Source organism: Ochotona curzoniae, unplaced genomic scaffold (genome assembly GCF_017591425.1).
Source record: "Ochotona curzoniae isolate NIBS_2020 unplaced genomic scaffold, NIBS_Ocur_1.0 scaffold_1852, whole genome shotgun sequence".
Classification (NCBI taxonomy): Eukaryota; Metazoa; Chordata; class Mammalia; order Lagomorpha; family Ochotonidae; genus Ochotona; species Ochotona curzoniae.
This window is the reverse complement of record NW_024467087.1, coordinates 26,423,560-26,441,171: the sequence shown is the minus strand read 5'-3', so window position 1 is coordinate 26,441,171 and position 17,612 is coordinate 26,423,560. Positions and strand designations below refer to the sequence as shown.

General features: G+C 35.7%; 1 protein-coding gene across 2 annotated transcripts in view; it reads left to right on the top strand.

Annotated features, from left to right (window-relative positions):
• The window catches only part of HTR2C (5-hydroxytryptamine receptor 2C), a 195,531-nt gene that overhangs the window by 160,839 nt on the left and 17,080 nt on the right, over positions 1-17,612 (top strand). Inside the window, exon 6 of one of the 2 annotated variants that reach the window (XM_040999740.1) lies at positions 12,849-13,049. In XM_040999740.1, coding sequence (XP_040855674.1) covers positions 12,849-13,049 — 201 coding nt within the window. The remainder of the gene's footprint in view (positions 1-12,848; positions 13,050-17,612) is intronic. The other variant, XM_040999741.1, reaches the window with a different exon arrangement.

Sequence of the window (17,612 nt, the reverse complement as noted above, 5' to 3'; positions counted from 1 at the left end):
TGCAGGAGCCCAAGGAGTTGGGCCATCTTTCACTGCTTTTCCAGGCCAGTAACAGCCATCTGAATAGGAAGTAGAACAGCCGGGACTCGAACCAGCACCTATATGGGATGCCAGCACCACAGGCAGAGGCTTAGCCAGCTATACCACTTCAATAGCCCTCAAGAAACGCCCCTTCTTTCTTTCTCCATTTTTAACTTTATTTTCATTTTTAATGATAGTTCTACATGCAGATTTCCATCTCCTCTCTGTTTTCCCCCACATTAGTATAATAGCAGATTTCTTTAGCAACAGTCACAAGTCCATCATTCTGTTATTTAAATGTATCATGACATAGACATGGACAATGATGAAGTTCAACATCCTATTTTCACAATATATTTAATATAATTGTGCTCCAAGTGTTGCTGGGATGTCTGTTCACTTCAGTACCACTCCAATTGTTATTTTCTCACATCCCTGGGTCTCCACGTGTCCCTCTGCCATTGGCCTGTCCTGTCCTATAACCTGGGATTATATCCGCTATGCTTCTCCTCAACTAATCCTTAACTTAACCCTGTCTTCACCCTATTTGACCATCTTAAGAAATGTCCTTTTTAAATATATTCCAAACTATATAATGTATAAAGCTCTATTTGCATTGATAACAATAACTAAACAATTATTTTTATAGATGTAATTTGGACTTGGCTAAGATAATTGCCACAAATGTAAATAAAGGCAGAATTAAAGCATTAAGAAAAAGACTGACTTATAATATTTGACATAATTATTAATAAATTTGAAATACTATAAAATATATAACACATTTTATAAAGAAGGCTTGAGAACTTACAAAATCAGGTGGAAATTTACATAGCTTGTTGTAATGAATTTTGGGGGGACTCAAGAAATCAACAAAGGGCTTGTAGTGATCCAAGGTGTGATTACTGAACAAAAGTGTCCAGATGTTGGTCAGAACAGCAGTCTGTCTGGTGTTTATACTTGTTCTAATCCCATTGGCCGCTGTAGCTCCAAGGCAGTATCACAAATCACTTTGCAATCACAGGAAAAGCCAGCATCCTGACATTTCCTGGAGAGAGGAGAATGAGAGCACAGTCCTTCAGAGCCTCATCCCAGGGGAATAATCAGTATTGGACCTGTTGGCTGGTTCCTGCGAAGAATTAACATAAACCTTCAAAAACATTTTTCAAAAAAGAGTAGAAGGGAAAATGCTTCCCATTCCTTTTATGATATCACTATTAATCCTTATATAAAACTAAAGACTTACAAGAAAACTGCAAAGTAATATCCATTACTAATATAGTTACCAAAATCCTCAATAGAAGGTTGACTAAATGAAAAAGGTTGACAGATGAAAAGAATTTAAGGCGATAATGATGTTACACTGGAAGTGCAAGGTTGATTCATCTTATAAAATACTGTGTTAGTAAAGGGCAGAAAGAACCTGATTTTTTCAATCAACACCTAAAAATCATTAGACAAAGTATAAGCTCCTTTTATTTCAAAAACAATGAACTAGGGATAAAAGGAAGCTTCCAGACCACTTTACGAAAAGTGAATGTTTGGGTAGCATGGAATTCACGTGCCTGCCTGTTTGTCTATTTGAGTGAAAAAGCTTTGACCCCTTTTGAAAACAGCACCTTAGATGGGATTACATTTTAAGTATTTGGGTTCCTCATGTAATTTTCTTCAAGACATGGTGAGATACTTTGTTAATTTGTAAATTATTTTTCAATAGAGTCAAGAAAGCTCATTGCTATCCTTATAGATATGTTTATCTATTACAGCTGAAACAGTAACTTTTTGCATGTTTGAAATAATTTTTGAACCCAGCACGGTGGCCTAGTGACTAAAGTCCTCACCTTGAACACACTGGGATCCCATGTGGGCACTGGTTCTAATCCCAGCTGCTCCACTTCCCATCCAACTCCCTGCTTGTGACCTGGGAAAGCAGTCGAGGATGGTTCAGGACCTTGGGACCCTGCATGCACGTGGGTGACCTGGAGGAAGTTCCTGGCTCCTGGCTCCGAGTCGGCGAAGCACCGGCCATTGCGCTCACTTGGGGAGTGAATCATCAGATGAACGATCTTCCTCTCTGTCTCTCCTCCTCTCTGTATATCTGACTTTCCGATAAAAAGAAACTAAAAAATTAAAATCTAAAAAAAAAGAAAAAGAAATAGTTTTCAATACCCAACCTCATAACAATACACATGGCCTTAGTGCTATCTGTGACAACTTCTGAGCCTAAGACAGAATCATGTTAATCCTGGAACTCTACATGAGTTTTATCCGTCTCAGTTTTCTGACTCAGAGCTCTTGTGTTAGAAAATATAAATATTTCTTTAATATTGGACTCCTTAAACACATTAACACATTGTCAATTTCTAAAAGAAATTTGAATGGCTGGTGTTTGCTTGCAGTAGATTAAGCTGCTGCCTACAATGCTGGCATCTCATAAAAGTATCAGTTTGTACCCTGCTGGCTCCACTTCCAATCAAGTTCTCTGCTAGTCCATATGGGAAAACAGAGGGAAAGGCCTCCACTAGGGAAACCTGGATGGAGTTCCATGCTCCTGATGTTGGTTTGGCCTAGCTATAGCTGTGTGGCCATTTGGAACATGAAACAACAGATCAAAGATGGATCTCTGTCTCTTTTTCTCTGTCACTCTGTCCTTCAAATAAACAAATAATTTTTTAAAAGAAATTTGAGTCTTAGAGAAATAATCTTTTAAAAGATTATTTATTTGAAAGTTAAAGTGATGGAGGAAAAGAGAAACATATCTCTCCCACTGGTTCACTCCTCAAATGACTACAACAGCCAGGCTGAAGCCATGAGCCTCGAACTTTGGATGTTTGAGCACTCTTCCACTGCCTTCCTAGGCACTTGAACAATGAGCTGATTTGAAAGATGAGCAATGTGGCTGACACAGGCACTCAACAGACTAATCTTCTACCTGTAGCTCCGGCATCCCATAAGGGTGCTGGTTCTAGTTCTGGCAGCTTCATTTCTGATCTAGCTCTCTGTTTATGACCTGGGAAAGCAAACAGAGGATGGAGCAAGTCCTTGGGCACTGCACCCATTTGCAACACCAGGAAAAATTTCTGGCACTTGGCTTCAGATCAGCTCAGCTCCAAACATTGTGGCCATTTGGCAAGGAGTGTACCAGTGGAAGAAAGGAAGAAAGGGCAGCAAGGAATGAAACCATTGCCCATATGGGATTCTGGAGTCTCAGCTGGAGGGATAACTTGGTATGCCACAATAGTGGCACCAAGAATTATTTTTAAGTGGTACTAACTTAACTTTAAAGCACAACTTATCACACACACATATATATATGTATTTACAAGTATATTTGTCTATGTGTATATGTATAGAAATGTCACTTCCTAGATCCATTTGGAAAGAGCTTCTATTTGTTTTGAACAAAATTTCATTGTCACTTTGAATCTAGTTTCATAATCTTGTGGAGTGAACTGTCTGGATTGTGAATAAGTAAAAAACATGATAACTTAGTAAAACAATGTGGAGGTAAATGAATTAAGTAAACAGAAAGCAGTCAGTTATTGATTTTAACCCGTGGGATCAAAGAAGGGAAACCCAGGGTCATTCAAGGTCAGAGTCACAGGTTCATTGGCAAATGTATTTCCAAGGAGTGGGGGATTACAACAAGTAACCAAAAACGTTAGGAACTAGAGAAGATTTGATTAGAGGTGACCAGCACACAAACAACACTTTCTAAGGTAATTTGACTAAATCTGTGAATACTGTTTCTTTGAATTAAGTGTTATTATAAGTGGTCTTATAGCATGGTTGTTATTTGATGTTTTAAGGAGTCTGCCTGATACCTGACAAGGTTAGAATACTGGAGTCTAAAGCTACACATTTGGATTTGTATGACTGTTTTATAAACATTAACACATTATAATTAGTTATATATTATATAATAATATAGAATTACATAATACATTGTATATATATATTATTTGTATGATTAATTTAAGACAGAAGGGAACTGATGCTATAAATTTAAAATTTTCCTTATTGTATCCAATAGAAATACAAAGAGAGAGACAGATATCAAGACAGAGATAACCAGAGAGAGATCTCATTCTCAGTTTCACTTCCCCAGAGCCCATAACAACCCAGGTCTGAGCCAGCACAAAGCTAGGAGCCCAGAACTCGATCCAGGTCTCTGAGGTGGCCGGCAGTGCTTGAGCCATCTCAAGTTACCTCCAAGAATATGAATTAGCAAAAAGCTGGAATCAGGATTAAAACTCAGAGGATGAAATAAAGGCTAAGGACATGCCAGGCAATGTCTCAACCACTTGGGCAAGCTTTTGCCATGAAAATTGGATTTCTAGGTTCCATTCTGTCTTTGGCTTAATGTATTAAAGAAATCAATGTATGCCATTAAATTTTATGGAAACTAATAATTCATCAAGAGAAATTAGAAATATTGGCCTGTGAAAAATGTGTGATGGTTTACTTGGTCATAAATAAGTCTTTCATTAGGTAGAATACTAATCTTTAATGAAAACTTCATTTTAGTATCTATGAATGCTTTATTAGAAATTGAATTAATCATTGACCATAATTGTTCAAAAGAGCATTTACCATTTTGTTTTGGGAAAACTGGAGTGATGGAGTACCCATGCTACTAATCCTTCAAATACTGAGGAGAGTAGCAAATGTAAATTCTATAAGCATCATCAAGCCTAGAGAAGTCGTGAATACAAATTGGGCTTCTTAAAATTATTTTTGATTTTATTGGCTTAAATTCACACAAGAATCAGGTTTGGGATCATCTCAGATGAAGTTTCTTTGGAGATTCCTCCAACTGAACTGCTGATCTCAGAAACCCAACCATGAAGAGACTATTTCACCCAGTGGATTCTGAAATTTTCATTGCAATTGGAACAGCGAGCTTGGCAGCAATTCAGACCTGTTGAACTATCAAAACTGCTTGAGCAGGACCCTTGGAACATGCCTGATGTCAGGGACCTGGGAAGGGAGGGAGGCCAGGTGGGGCTTTCCCTTTGTTTCTTCCCTGACCCCAGATACAGGGGGGAACATGATATTAGTGTGGAAACAATGGTATTACCCACTTTCCTGTAGCCCTTGACCCTAATCAACTAAGATCATTTAAAATATAAGTTAATTTAAAAAAAATCACTTTGTGGGCCTGGCCTGGATAAAGTGGATAAAGTCTTCTTGCATAAGCCAGGATCCCATATGGGAGCCGGTTCTAATCCCGGCAACCCTGCTTCCATCCAGCTCCCTGCTTGTGTCCTGGGAAAGCAGTTGAGGACAGCCCAAAGCCTTGGGTCCCTGCACCCACATGGGAGACCTGGAAGATGCTCTGGGCTACTGGCTTTGGATCAGCTAAACTCCTGCTGCTGCAGCCACTTGGGGAGTGAATCAGCAGATGGAAGATCTTTCTATCTCTCCTCCTCTCTGTATATCTGATTTTGCAATAACAATAAATAAACCTTTTAAAAAATCACTTTATTTCAAAGAGACAGATGAGTGGGTTTATTTATTTTTTTCTTCTGAAAATAAAGTATTTTAAGCAGATATTTGGCCAGGCAGTTAAAACTCCAGTGTTGAAGTGTCTGGGCTTGGTACTGGGCCCTGTTCCTGACTCCAGGCTTTTGTTAACATAGACCCTGGGAAGCAGCAGTGATGGCTCAAATAGTTGAGTTCCTGCCATCTGCATGGGAGACCTGAATTGATTCCTGTCTTGCATTTCAGTCTCTGACTCACTGTTGTTGTGGGAATAAATGAGTGGAAGGGAACTTGATGTCTCCTCCTCTTTCTGCCTCTCAAATATATGAATAAAAAGTAAAACATTCAATAAAGGACACATGTAGTAATACAGTGTGATAAAGTAATGCCAAAAGTAAAGCTAACCAATAGATACATACGGTTAAAGTCATTGTTATACCTTATTCCCTTGCCTGTGTCACTCCTTTACCCTCACTGGTGAGAAGATAAAATAACATAAGTATAAACACAGCAGAAATCCTTAGTAGTATGGATTCAGTTAGGAAGAGAGCATTAGAAATATAGTCATTATCTCTTTTTCATCTTTATCCCATTCCCAGCAATTAAGGCCCATAAAATTTTCTCCAAACAAAAGCATCAACAGAGAAGTGGAAATCATGAAGTGACTATAAGGAATGCCTTGAGGTCAGCTTGAAAGGAACTGGCTTTATAGGAAATCAAATGCAAAGTTCCTGGAAGATAGGTGGTGAAACCATCCTGGGGGGTTGGGGAGGGAGTCCAGGGTGTTTTTCAAAAGATGTTTATAGATCATATTGATTCCCATAAATGCAAACTGTTGGAAGAACTCAGAAATATTTATAGGTAAAAATTCCTCAGGTTAAGAACCTTCAGATGAGCAGGATGTATGGCATAACTGATTTTAAAAATTGATAGAATCTGTCTCTAGTTAAGTTTCCCTATTTCAGAATGTGAGGGTTACACTGTACAGTCATAGCACCTCAGAATTCAGGAATGGAGCTGGCATTGTGACATCCTGGGTGAAGCCACCACTTGGGATGCCAGTATCATATGTGAGTGCTGATCTGGGTCACAGCTCTGCTACCAATATAGCACCCTCCTAATGCATTTGGAGAACAACAAAAGATGACTCAAGTGCTTGGGCCCCTGACACCCACGTGAGAGACACAGAGGGAGTTCCAGGTTCCAGGCTTCTGCCCAGCTCAGCCTGCCCAAGATTCTGTGGGCATTTGGGAAGTGAATCAGAAGATGGGAAATTTCTCTCTTTCCATGTATGTGTGTGGCAGTGAGGGGAAGGTGTCACTCTGTCATTCAGCCTTTTTGGATAAGTAAATATTACATCTTTCTTTTAAAAATCTCAGGATGATGCTGTTACATATGCATTTTGGGTTACTAAGTTTGTGATGTATGTTGGATAATTCATTTCAAGTGGGATAACTGATGTAAAAATGTGTGTACAGTTCATCCAGGGTATCACCTCAATCTTTGTCCCAATGTAGGGGAAGAAGCCTCTGTTTCTATTAATGACAGAGGTAAGCCCTTCAGGTAGAGAAGACCCAAAGGGCATCTGTAACTCATAAAATGTCTTGATATTCATAACTGTCAAGTTTTTTTTTTCTTTTTGCTTAAGTAGGTGACAAATGATGGTTTTGAAATACAGGATTTAGGCTTAGGAGAAAGGTGAATTGCTAATTACTAGGCTTCTAGATCATTCAAACTGGCAGCAATTGTGGCTGGCTCAACAGAAAAACCTGGTGAAAGAAGCGTTCCTGACATCGTCCACACCACAAAGCTGGATCAATCAACGATGAGGCCTTCAACAGGGAGTGGAAGTTCATGGTGCTGCAATTGATCTCCACATGGGCAGGGAGGTTGAACATCCTGCATAGTGCTGCCAGGAATTCCCTATTTCATACTAAGAGGGCACTGGCTGGTTGCATATGTAGGATGTCCCATCTCCCAGCCTACTTCGTCAGGACAAACATCAGAAAAACTGCCTCCTTCATTGAAGAGACATAAAATCTGCGTGTCAAGGAAGGCAAGATGCTGAGGTACATCGTTAGAAAGGCACTCTGGAATACGTATTTACTAGTGCGAAAGGCACTGAGAGCGTCTTCCTTGGCTCAGAGGGTTCAGTGGGTGCCTAAGCAGCTCAGGGCCACTAGGTCTGCATTGAGCCATATTAGCTGGCTCAAAGGTCAGCGAAGACACAAGCCATAAAGATAATATCCCCAGAGTTGTATTTCTACTCTCACAACTATACCAAGCAACTGGACATAATAGTTGGACTTACTTAGTTAAAGCTAGCCAGAAACAGAATAGCTATAGGGAGAGAGAGTTCATCTCCTAAATGCAGAAAAAAGCAAGGTTTACAGCCTGAAAGGAAGAAATGACAAAAATGAGTCTCAAAACAAAAAATAGGATATTTGGAAGGACATTTGAGTAAAAATACAATCTAATTTTGCCCAAGATTAAATTACAGGGGGGGTCAGTGTGATAACCAAGTGAGAAACTTAGTGTCTCCCCTATCACCCCAACATCCGTGAAGTATAATTGATGGCAGATGCGGGATGCAATCATATTCAGGAAACTCAATCAAGGGCAACATAATCGGAGGACCTACCTCTCAAAACCATGAGCACAGGAATAAAATAAAGAAGGAAAATCGAGACAATCCAATAGGGTGTTCTATTTCTGGATTCTATAGGAGTGGTATCATCTCAGAATAAACATAAGCCATTTAAGCAGAATAAATTCTGATTTAAAAACAATTTGCTGTTATAGTTTTAGTTTTCACAGTGGACTGCTGAAATTTCACTGTGCACCTACATGAAAGTACCACAGAACTTTTGTGGGAAAATTGAATTAGGAGATGGAGTTATTTAGATGTAAAAAATTTTGAATTACAAACGTAGTTTTTTCACAGTGTGCCTTTTCCATGAAATGCCTGAAGAGTCCTTGTATTTGGGATGATTAATCTATAGCAGATACTGCTGATCAGTTCTGTCAACAATGCCAATTGAATAATAATTGGATGCTGTCAAGCTTTCCAGAGATTTGACTTTACATTCACGCTAAGCAGGTCATTTCCAAAGTCTTAAAATTATAAAAAGTCTTTGTTTACTACACATTCAAATATGCATTAAATTTCCAGTCAATAGCAATGGATTTGGTACTTTTCAGCAGTGGCAAATGAGCCATCTCAGAGTGAGGAAAAGGCTGAATCAGGACTTGGATTCACAATATTTATATTCTTTTTTATGTCTAAGGACTCCAAAATTCTATATAAATATATGGACTGATTTTTAAAATAATATTTCCCTATAACTGTCTATAGTGTATATACAGATATATCTTCATTAATCTTGGTATTAGTAATTTGTGCTATACAAATATATTTCTTGATCAATCTGTTAGGAGGTGCATCAATTTTATTGATTTTTAGAAAATACCAGCATTTAATCTTATTGAATTTTACTTTCTCAATATATTTTTGCTTTTGTATGCTTTCATTTCTTGTGATAATTTAATTTTCCATTCTTTATGTAGGACTTCAATCTGGAGATTCAAGTTATGGATTTAATGGATAGGTTTCACAATAATAACTATTAGTTCCTCTCAGGGTTTTGATTCATTGGATTGCCGCTGAACTTGTCATTTGCTAATTTCTAGTGGGCTCTGTTATCACCATGCTTAGTTAATAGAAACTTCTTACTACATTATAAAACAAACAAAAAACCTTGTAAAAAAAAAAAAACAAAACCTTGTAAAATTCACCTGAGTATTCTTTCACCACACCATTCACATTTTATATGCCTTATTTTCACATAGTTCAAGTTGTTTTCTCATTTCACTTGATTCCTCCTCTTTGAAACATGAAATATTCACACGTATGATTAATATACACATTTTTACACTTTCAACATACCAACTTGTTACTGATTTTTATAGTTATGGAACATGCATTATGAGCTCAGTAATTTAATTTCTTAAGAATAATTTTATGGTCCTTAATATTATTTTTACAATTCAATATTCCATGAACACTTGAAAATATCATGTATTGTCCTGTTACTGGTATATTTTATAAATGTTAGATTATGTGCATTTATATGCTATACCCTTGTAACTTTGGCCATTTTATGTCTGTTTCTTCCAATTAACGAAGAAAGAGTGTTGTAATCTTAATGTATAATTATGACTGTGGTTTTGATGTCTACTCTATGGCATCATTTTTTCTCTTTGTGAAACTTGAAGCCCCATTATTAGGTACTGAATGTTTGGGATTGTCATGGTTTCTTGATGAATTGACACATTTATAATCAGAAAATGTTCCCTGTCATCCCCGGAAATATTTTAGCTGAACTTTATTTGACATTTATGTAGCAATTCTAGAAATTTTTGGTTGATATTTGCCTGGTAAACATTTTCATCCTTTTAACTACCTATCAATCAATGTTATTATATAAAATGTTAATGCTGCAGAATTTCTTACCTGCAGCACAAATTTAGCATTATATTATTTTGAACTGAAACATTTTAAACTCTTTGTTTTAAATTAGTGTTTTTATATTATTGACATTTAAAAATAATTGTTGATTTGTTTGTACTTATGGTATGCCTTTCCTATTTCCTTTTAAGAAGTTTTTATTTACTTTTATTTGAAAGGTAGAGTCACACAGAGAGAGGAAGGGACACACAGAGAGAAATCTCTCTTCTGTTAGTTCACTCCATAAATAGCTACAAGAGCTGGAGCTGGGCAAGTCTAAAGCCGAGAGCTTCTTTGCGTGTCCCATATGGTTGCTGGGCCAACTTCTGTTACACATTAGCAAAAGCTGGATTTGAAGTGGAGCAACTTGAACCATATGGGATGCCTGTGCTACAGGCTGAGGCTTAACTTACAATGCCACGGTGCTAGTCCCTTTTATTTCTAATTTCTCCTTGCTCCTATTTGTTCCTTTGCTTCCTCTTTCTAAACTAGCATGATTTTTTTTTTTTGCCTTTTGTTTGAGTATTCCATTTTTATTGATCAGTCTACTTTTTAAATTACATTTCTTTATATATATGTATATTATATATATATATACATATATATATGGAAGACTGATTTACAGAAAGAATAGAGAAAGAGACAGAAGCATCTTCTATCCGCTGATTCACTCCTCAAATGGCCACAACGGCCAGAGCTGAGCTGATCCAAACTCAGAAGCCAGGAGCTTCTTCTGTGTCTCCCATGTGAGTGTGGGGTTCCAAGACTTTGGGCCATCCTTTACTGCTTTCCAAGGCCATAAACAGGAAGTTGGATGGGAAGTGGAGCAGCTAGGACCAGAAATAATGCCCATTTGGGAACTGGCCCAAATGTTTTTGCTGCATTATTTGTTAAAGTTTTTAAAATTTTTGTTTTTATTATTTCCCATGATTTGGTTTTGTAAGTATACATATCCCCTCCCTCTCTTCTTCCTTTTCCCCCTTGTTCCACTCCCACCATTTCCCCCATCTTATTGCAAATACAAATTCCTAGCAACTCAAAAGCTACCCAATGTGCAGAGATTTTAAACAAAAAAAAGGCATTTGAATTTGTAATTTAAAACCTACCAATGGGGAAATATTAAGACCAAATTATTTTACTGGTAAAGTTTACCAAACATTTTTTAAAAGTTAGCACCAACTTTTTCAAACTCTTGCAAGAACTACAAGACGAGGGAACACTGTGTAACACATTCCAGGAGATCAGCCTTACCACAACACCAAAGCCAAGTGACAAAAGCCCAAGGAAAAAACAATAGGCCAGTATCACTTATGAAATATGTAAACAAACATCCTCAGCAAAGTACTAAGAGATGAAATTCAGCATCAGATTTTATGTTATAATCAAGTTGAGCTTATATCAGAAATATAAGTGTGGTTCAACATAGAAATCAATGTAATATATTATAATTTATTATTTTTACCCTTTGTCTATATTCCTTTGGAACAGTGGTCTATTTTTCACTTGTTGAGTATTGTTGTTAGTGGTACATTAAGCTTGTGGTTATAAAGTAAACTGAATCTATATTATTGCCAAAAGTAAAACAAGGAAAGGATCAAAGGAGGTGTTGAAGGAGGGAAGCGTGGTTATTTTGGAGTTGAATCTATGAAATATATGAGATCTGTTTTCTTTATATTAGTGAAAAGTAAAAAATTCAAATCAATGTAATGTGTCATATTAATATACTGATTATCATATTAATGATCATATTAATAAAGCTGCACAAATTACATGGTCATTCAGCTAGCACAGGAAAAGCATTTGAAAAATTTATTATCTTTCATGATTTAAAAACTGTCACTAACCTAGGAATAGAAGGAAAACTTCCACCACGTCGTAAAAGGCAATTATGAAACACCCACAACTTATATTATAATCAACAGTGGAAAATGACCTAATTTCCCTCTAACATCAAAGGAAAAAATGTAGCAGGCTCATTTTCACTTCTTCTGGTCAACATTGTATTGGAAATTCTATTTAAAATCATTAGACAAGTAAAGGAAATAAGAGAAAAATTGGAGAGGAAGAAACAAATATTCTCTATTTGTAGATAACATGCTCTTACATGCGAAAAACCACAAAGAAATCAAACATTAAAAACATGTATTTAACTAATGAACTCAGGAAGGTTTCAGGGTTCAAGATCAGCACATCAGAATCAGACGTAGTTCTTTGCAGAGCAATGAATAATCCATAAGAAGAAATTAAGAAAATTATTCAATTTGCTAATTGCAAGAGCATCCAAAGAACTTGAAGTGATTGTAGTATCATGCAAATAAAGAAATCAAGTACTTATGCACACTACAAATGGGTGAACCAAACTATGTGCTAAGTGAAGAAAAAGAGGCATAATATGTCACAAATCATACAATTCTATTCATATGAAACATACAGATTTGGCAAATTAATAAAGGCAAAAATCAGATTAGAGACTGTCACTGGTCGAAAAAAAGAATGCACAATGATGTTGAAACCAGTAAGTGGCTTCCTTTCAGGGGGTGACATGCTTCAGAGCCATGCTAGAGACAAGAGGTGGCTGCACAACATTGTGAATGTGCTAAGCTGTTGAAACATACACACCAAGGTGGTTAATTTCATGTAATGTGATGTTTATCTCAGTGCAAGTTCGTGTGGATATTGAGGTATCCTCCTTATCATCATCACTATGGAAAGTAACATTTGCCAAATTTGACCTCGTTTAAAAACTTTATTGGAGGAAAAACTACGTAGACTATCATTTAAAACTAGAGATTATGATTTGTTGACATATTCTTGTCTTCTCTCTTTTCTCTTTCAGACTATGTCTGGCCACTACCTAGATATTTGTGCCCCGTCTGGATATCTTTGGATGTGTTATTTTCAACAGCGTCCATCATGCACCTCTGCGCTATATCGCTGGATCGGTATGTAGCAATACGTAATCCTATTGAGCATAGCCGTTTCAATTCGCGGACTAAGGCCATCATGAAGATTGCTATCGTTTGGGCAATTTCTATAGGTAAATAAAACTTTCCTGGCCATTAGAATTGCAGCGGCTATGCTCAATACCTTCGGATTATGTACTGTGAACAACGCACAGACTTCGACTGGTAACGTTGCGTTCAAATCGGGTTGTTTAAGAGAATTATTCTTAACCTATTTATCTGATAATTAGGTTAAAAATAATGAAAAGCATGTAATGTATATGTCTACTTAATTTTAGGTTTATGCTGCTGAAATTGTTTTATGCACTAATATGACAATGAATTCTGCAACACAGATACAAAATAATTGAGTCAATTCAAATGCTTTGACAATGTAAAGGTATAAATTAAACTAAATTTTCAAAATGTAAAATTTAAATCTTGCACTGACATCTTTTCCAATGGAAAAATTTTTATGCAATCTGAATCTGTTTAAAGTGAACTGTACATTTATGTACTATCAAACCTAAGATATTCTGTTTTCCATAAGATTTAATTGTCTTTTTGAATTCTGGTTATACCAAGGGAGAAGAAAGCAATTAGTTTATTTAATCACTTGGGGAAACTTAAGGGGAAAGAAATCATTCTCGTATTGCTTATACTTAAGATATTTCAAAGTACCTTAACCAGTTGAAATTTAGGGCTTTTGCAATCTGTGTTTTTTTTTCTTGCACCTGAGCTTACATTGCTTTTCATTAGTTTCTCTTCAAACATATGAAAGGTTCAGGTAGTTTATAGCAAGATAAAGGCCACTATATATTCAACATTCATTCATATCTTGTAAAAATTTTGACTTTGTGTTTATTGATCAAATAAGTTGAAGTATTTATCTTACTATATTGTAGATTTTTGTGTGTGGTACAGGCCCCTTTTAATAAAAAAGCCATGACAGTTCTCTAAATAAAAGGAATTTGTATATGCAATTTGATTACAAACTCAAGCTTTACAATTTTTACTTCCTTCAATCTAAAGACCTCCTCGAAAACTATACCAGTATTATGGTACCTGTACAATAAATAGGTGAAATAAATTAAATCATAATACTAAGAACATCAGCTTTTACCAAAGACTGGATAATTTACAATTATTCTTACACTGAAGACAACTAAAACATTTTTTTAAAAATCAAAAACCTTGTAAAACTCTGAGGGATTATTTGGCCAAGACTAAAAAAATACAAAATCAGGAAAATGTCTATGACTAGTGGCTTACTTTTGCCACTTACATGTTTATAAACCCGATGATATGACTGATAGGTTGGAAAGGTGAAAGTAGAAATACTACCAAGGATCAATTGATCTGAACTTAGTTTGAGTATCCCAAAGTTCTATACTTGAAGAACAAGAATAGTACAAGTTATCTATGTAATGGAGGAAAATAATAAGCTTTGAAGTTGGATTAAGATGACTTCATATTATTCACATTGCGTATATTTCTATTTTTTTGGCATAAGAATGATAGAGAAAGAGAAGAAGGAAGGAAGGAAGGAAGGAAGGAAGGAAGGAAGGAAAGAATTGATTGGATTTCAAATTATTTCTCCCAATGTTTTCAAAGGCAATCACTGAAATACAATGATAAACATATATCGAATTGCCAATACCATGTGAAGCAGATATGTTCTTATTTCATAAGTTCTCAAACTTTTTCTCCTCCAGACCCCATTTATACTGTTTATGCTATTCATAAACATTATTGAAGACCTCAAATATTTTTCTTTTATATGAGTCATATGTGTCAATGTTTTGTATTAGAAATTAAAATTAAGAGTTTAAATTTTAATGAATTGGTTTATTTAAAATAAACACAATTACATTAAATGTTATCATAACTAATTATCTAATATAATTAAATAAAGTGACTCAGATGACTTATATAAAGAAAATGCATTTTCTTATTAAAAACTAGCTTCAGTTCAGGAAAACATTTTAGTAATGTTTTCAGGTAGCTGTGCTCATTCTCATTTGGCACGGAACTAAAACTCAGGAAGTGGTAGTTACTTCAGTTTAGTGGCAATATAGAATCAGAAAATATGATACTGAATTTTTCAAATCTTATTATATTAAGATTCATTAATTTATCTTGCACGTTGAATAAATGTTTCACATTCATTTTGCTTGGTAACATCAGGTGAAATTCATTGGGAACATTTTGATACACAAAGTTGTGCAGACTTTATAAATGCTGATATATTTCATTATAAATATCAGAAAATGTATGAACAAATAAGTTTTAGCAACTTGAAACAACAACAAAATCTTTAAATATTGGGAAAGCATCAAGTTCCCCAAGATGGATATAATTTTTCCAAAAATTCTAACATTCACTTGAATGCTCAAATCTTATAATTAGACCTACAAGCTGAATACGCTCCTCTCAACACCCCCTTCAATTTGCAATTTTTTCCATCTAACCCCTGAGAAGTCTGGGAATTGAGAGAGAGCTGCCCCACTCCTTGGTCTACAATCTAATAAATACCTTCTTTCTTCCATTGCTATGGGTATACCATCCTAATTTTTATTCCAAGTTCTTGACTCTATAGAAAGAAAAATTCAAAGCAGATGTATAATTACAATGTGTCAGTGAGAACTGAGAGAGTGAATACTTGATGCATAAGAGTGCGCCAGCTTACAGGGAGAGATGCCTGTTATGAGTGGTCCAGAGTGTTATCTAGAGGAAAAATTGGGGAAGCCACAGAAAGACCCAAAATCATGGCCTAGAAGCCAAGAACAAAACAAAAGCCACTCCAACATTATCTATCTCTTTTTCTTCTTAACAGTCACATCTCTTCCATTTTCAAAAAAGTAAATGCTGAGTGGCCAAATCTGTGTAACTCTGGTGTGTTTTACATTCATTCTGTAGAAATAGTGTTTCATGAAAAATATACCTAGCTCGCTTTACAACTATAGCAATCATATAGATACTTTTCATCAATCATCTTCTATCAGTGTGTATCTGAAATGTTCATATTATATGCTTCTCATTTTGTCACATAGTTACTTAAGATATGAACCCTAGGGTTGAAATCAACACATATCAATACTTGCTATTGCTCTACCTAGAGCAGTCGTAAGTAAATCGGGCTTTCATTCCTGAAGTGGCAATTGTTCACTTGAGAAACAGGAGGCAAGAGAAAGAAAAAGTAGAAATGATACAAATGTAGGAGTCATTAGCAGACAGGTTTTAGTTACTTCTATTTCTCAAGTGAACAATAACAATTGGCATTTATCTGAAGAGAAACTGGAGAATCATTTTAGACTACCCTTTCCTTTTCCTAGGGAACAAATCAACAAAACTCTCAGCAAAATTTCTCCTGCTGTATTCTAGTCTCCATTTCCTCAGTTGCTTTCTCACTTTAAGCTTTTATAATAGTCATTCACACATCCATATTTCCCCTATTGTCTCTGGAAGGAATGGTTTTCATTGTATGCAAGGCATATATTCACTTCTTTAAGCATTGGGGATATTCATGACACCAGAAACAGAATATTCTTTTCAAAATATCCATGTCCAACTTTTCAGGAGAATTCGTTCAAATGTTACTTTCCTATCATTTGCTTTGTGGCTCTTTGCTTTAATGCCTTTTTAAATACTCTAATCACCTTGAGCTTGCATGGTGTCAGACTTTTCTGCTTTAGCAAGGCTCATTTTAAGTGGCTCATTGGTTTCGATTTTCCACCACTTTGGTGATTTAGATACTCACTAACACACTGCTTACAGGAATTTTGTCCACCTCAACGATTCATCAGCTGTACTTCACAAATTCAACCCCTGTCCCAGAATACATCCTGCATCTCAGCTTTCAACAACATCTTAAATATCTGTTTCACCTTAGGCTATTAGCCCTAACATTAAAGGACCTTAAGTAAGATTAGACCAACTATGAAATTTATGCTCTTAAAAGATCATCTACGCAATAAAATGAACAAATATTAAGTGCATATTTTGATTACTTTTTACAAAAGTATACACTTCTCTAATGAACATCCAGAAAAAGATATGGAGCATCTGAACTATCAGTTTCTCATTTTCTGTCATTATTCTCCCATGAATAACCACCATTCTAACTTAAATAGCCATAAATTTACTTTGCCTGTTTACGAACATCATTTGCCTGGGACTCCATAATACATATTCTTCTATCGGTTCTCTTAAATCTGACTTCTTTCAATCAATAATCAGTCTCTATGATTCATTCACATTATTGCATTTACCATATTTGTTTTTTTAATTGCTGAATTACACAAATAAGCAAAAATTAATTTACCTTCTAAATGTTGATGAACATTTGACTTTATTCCAGTGTTTGATTATTAAAAATAAAGTTGCTACAAACATGAGTGTCCATGTTTTCCCCCCATGTGGATATCCAACTGACTTGGAATCATTTGTTGAAAAGATTATCCTTTTCCAATGATTTAGATTGGGATCATACTCACAAGTCGCATGTTCTAATGACTCATACCTTGTTTCTAAATAGTTGTTTGTTCTGTGTGTATGTTTCTTTTTTCTATTTTCCTTCTATTTTATTTTTAATTTTATAATACAATTCCATAGGCTCTGGGATTTCCCTTACCACCCCCCAAGTTCCTTCTCCCCAG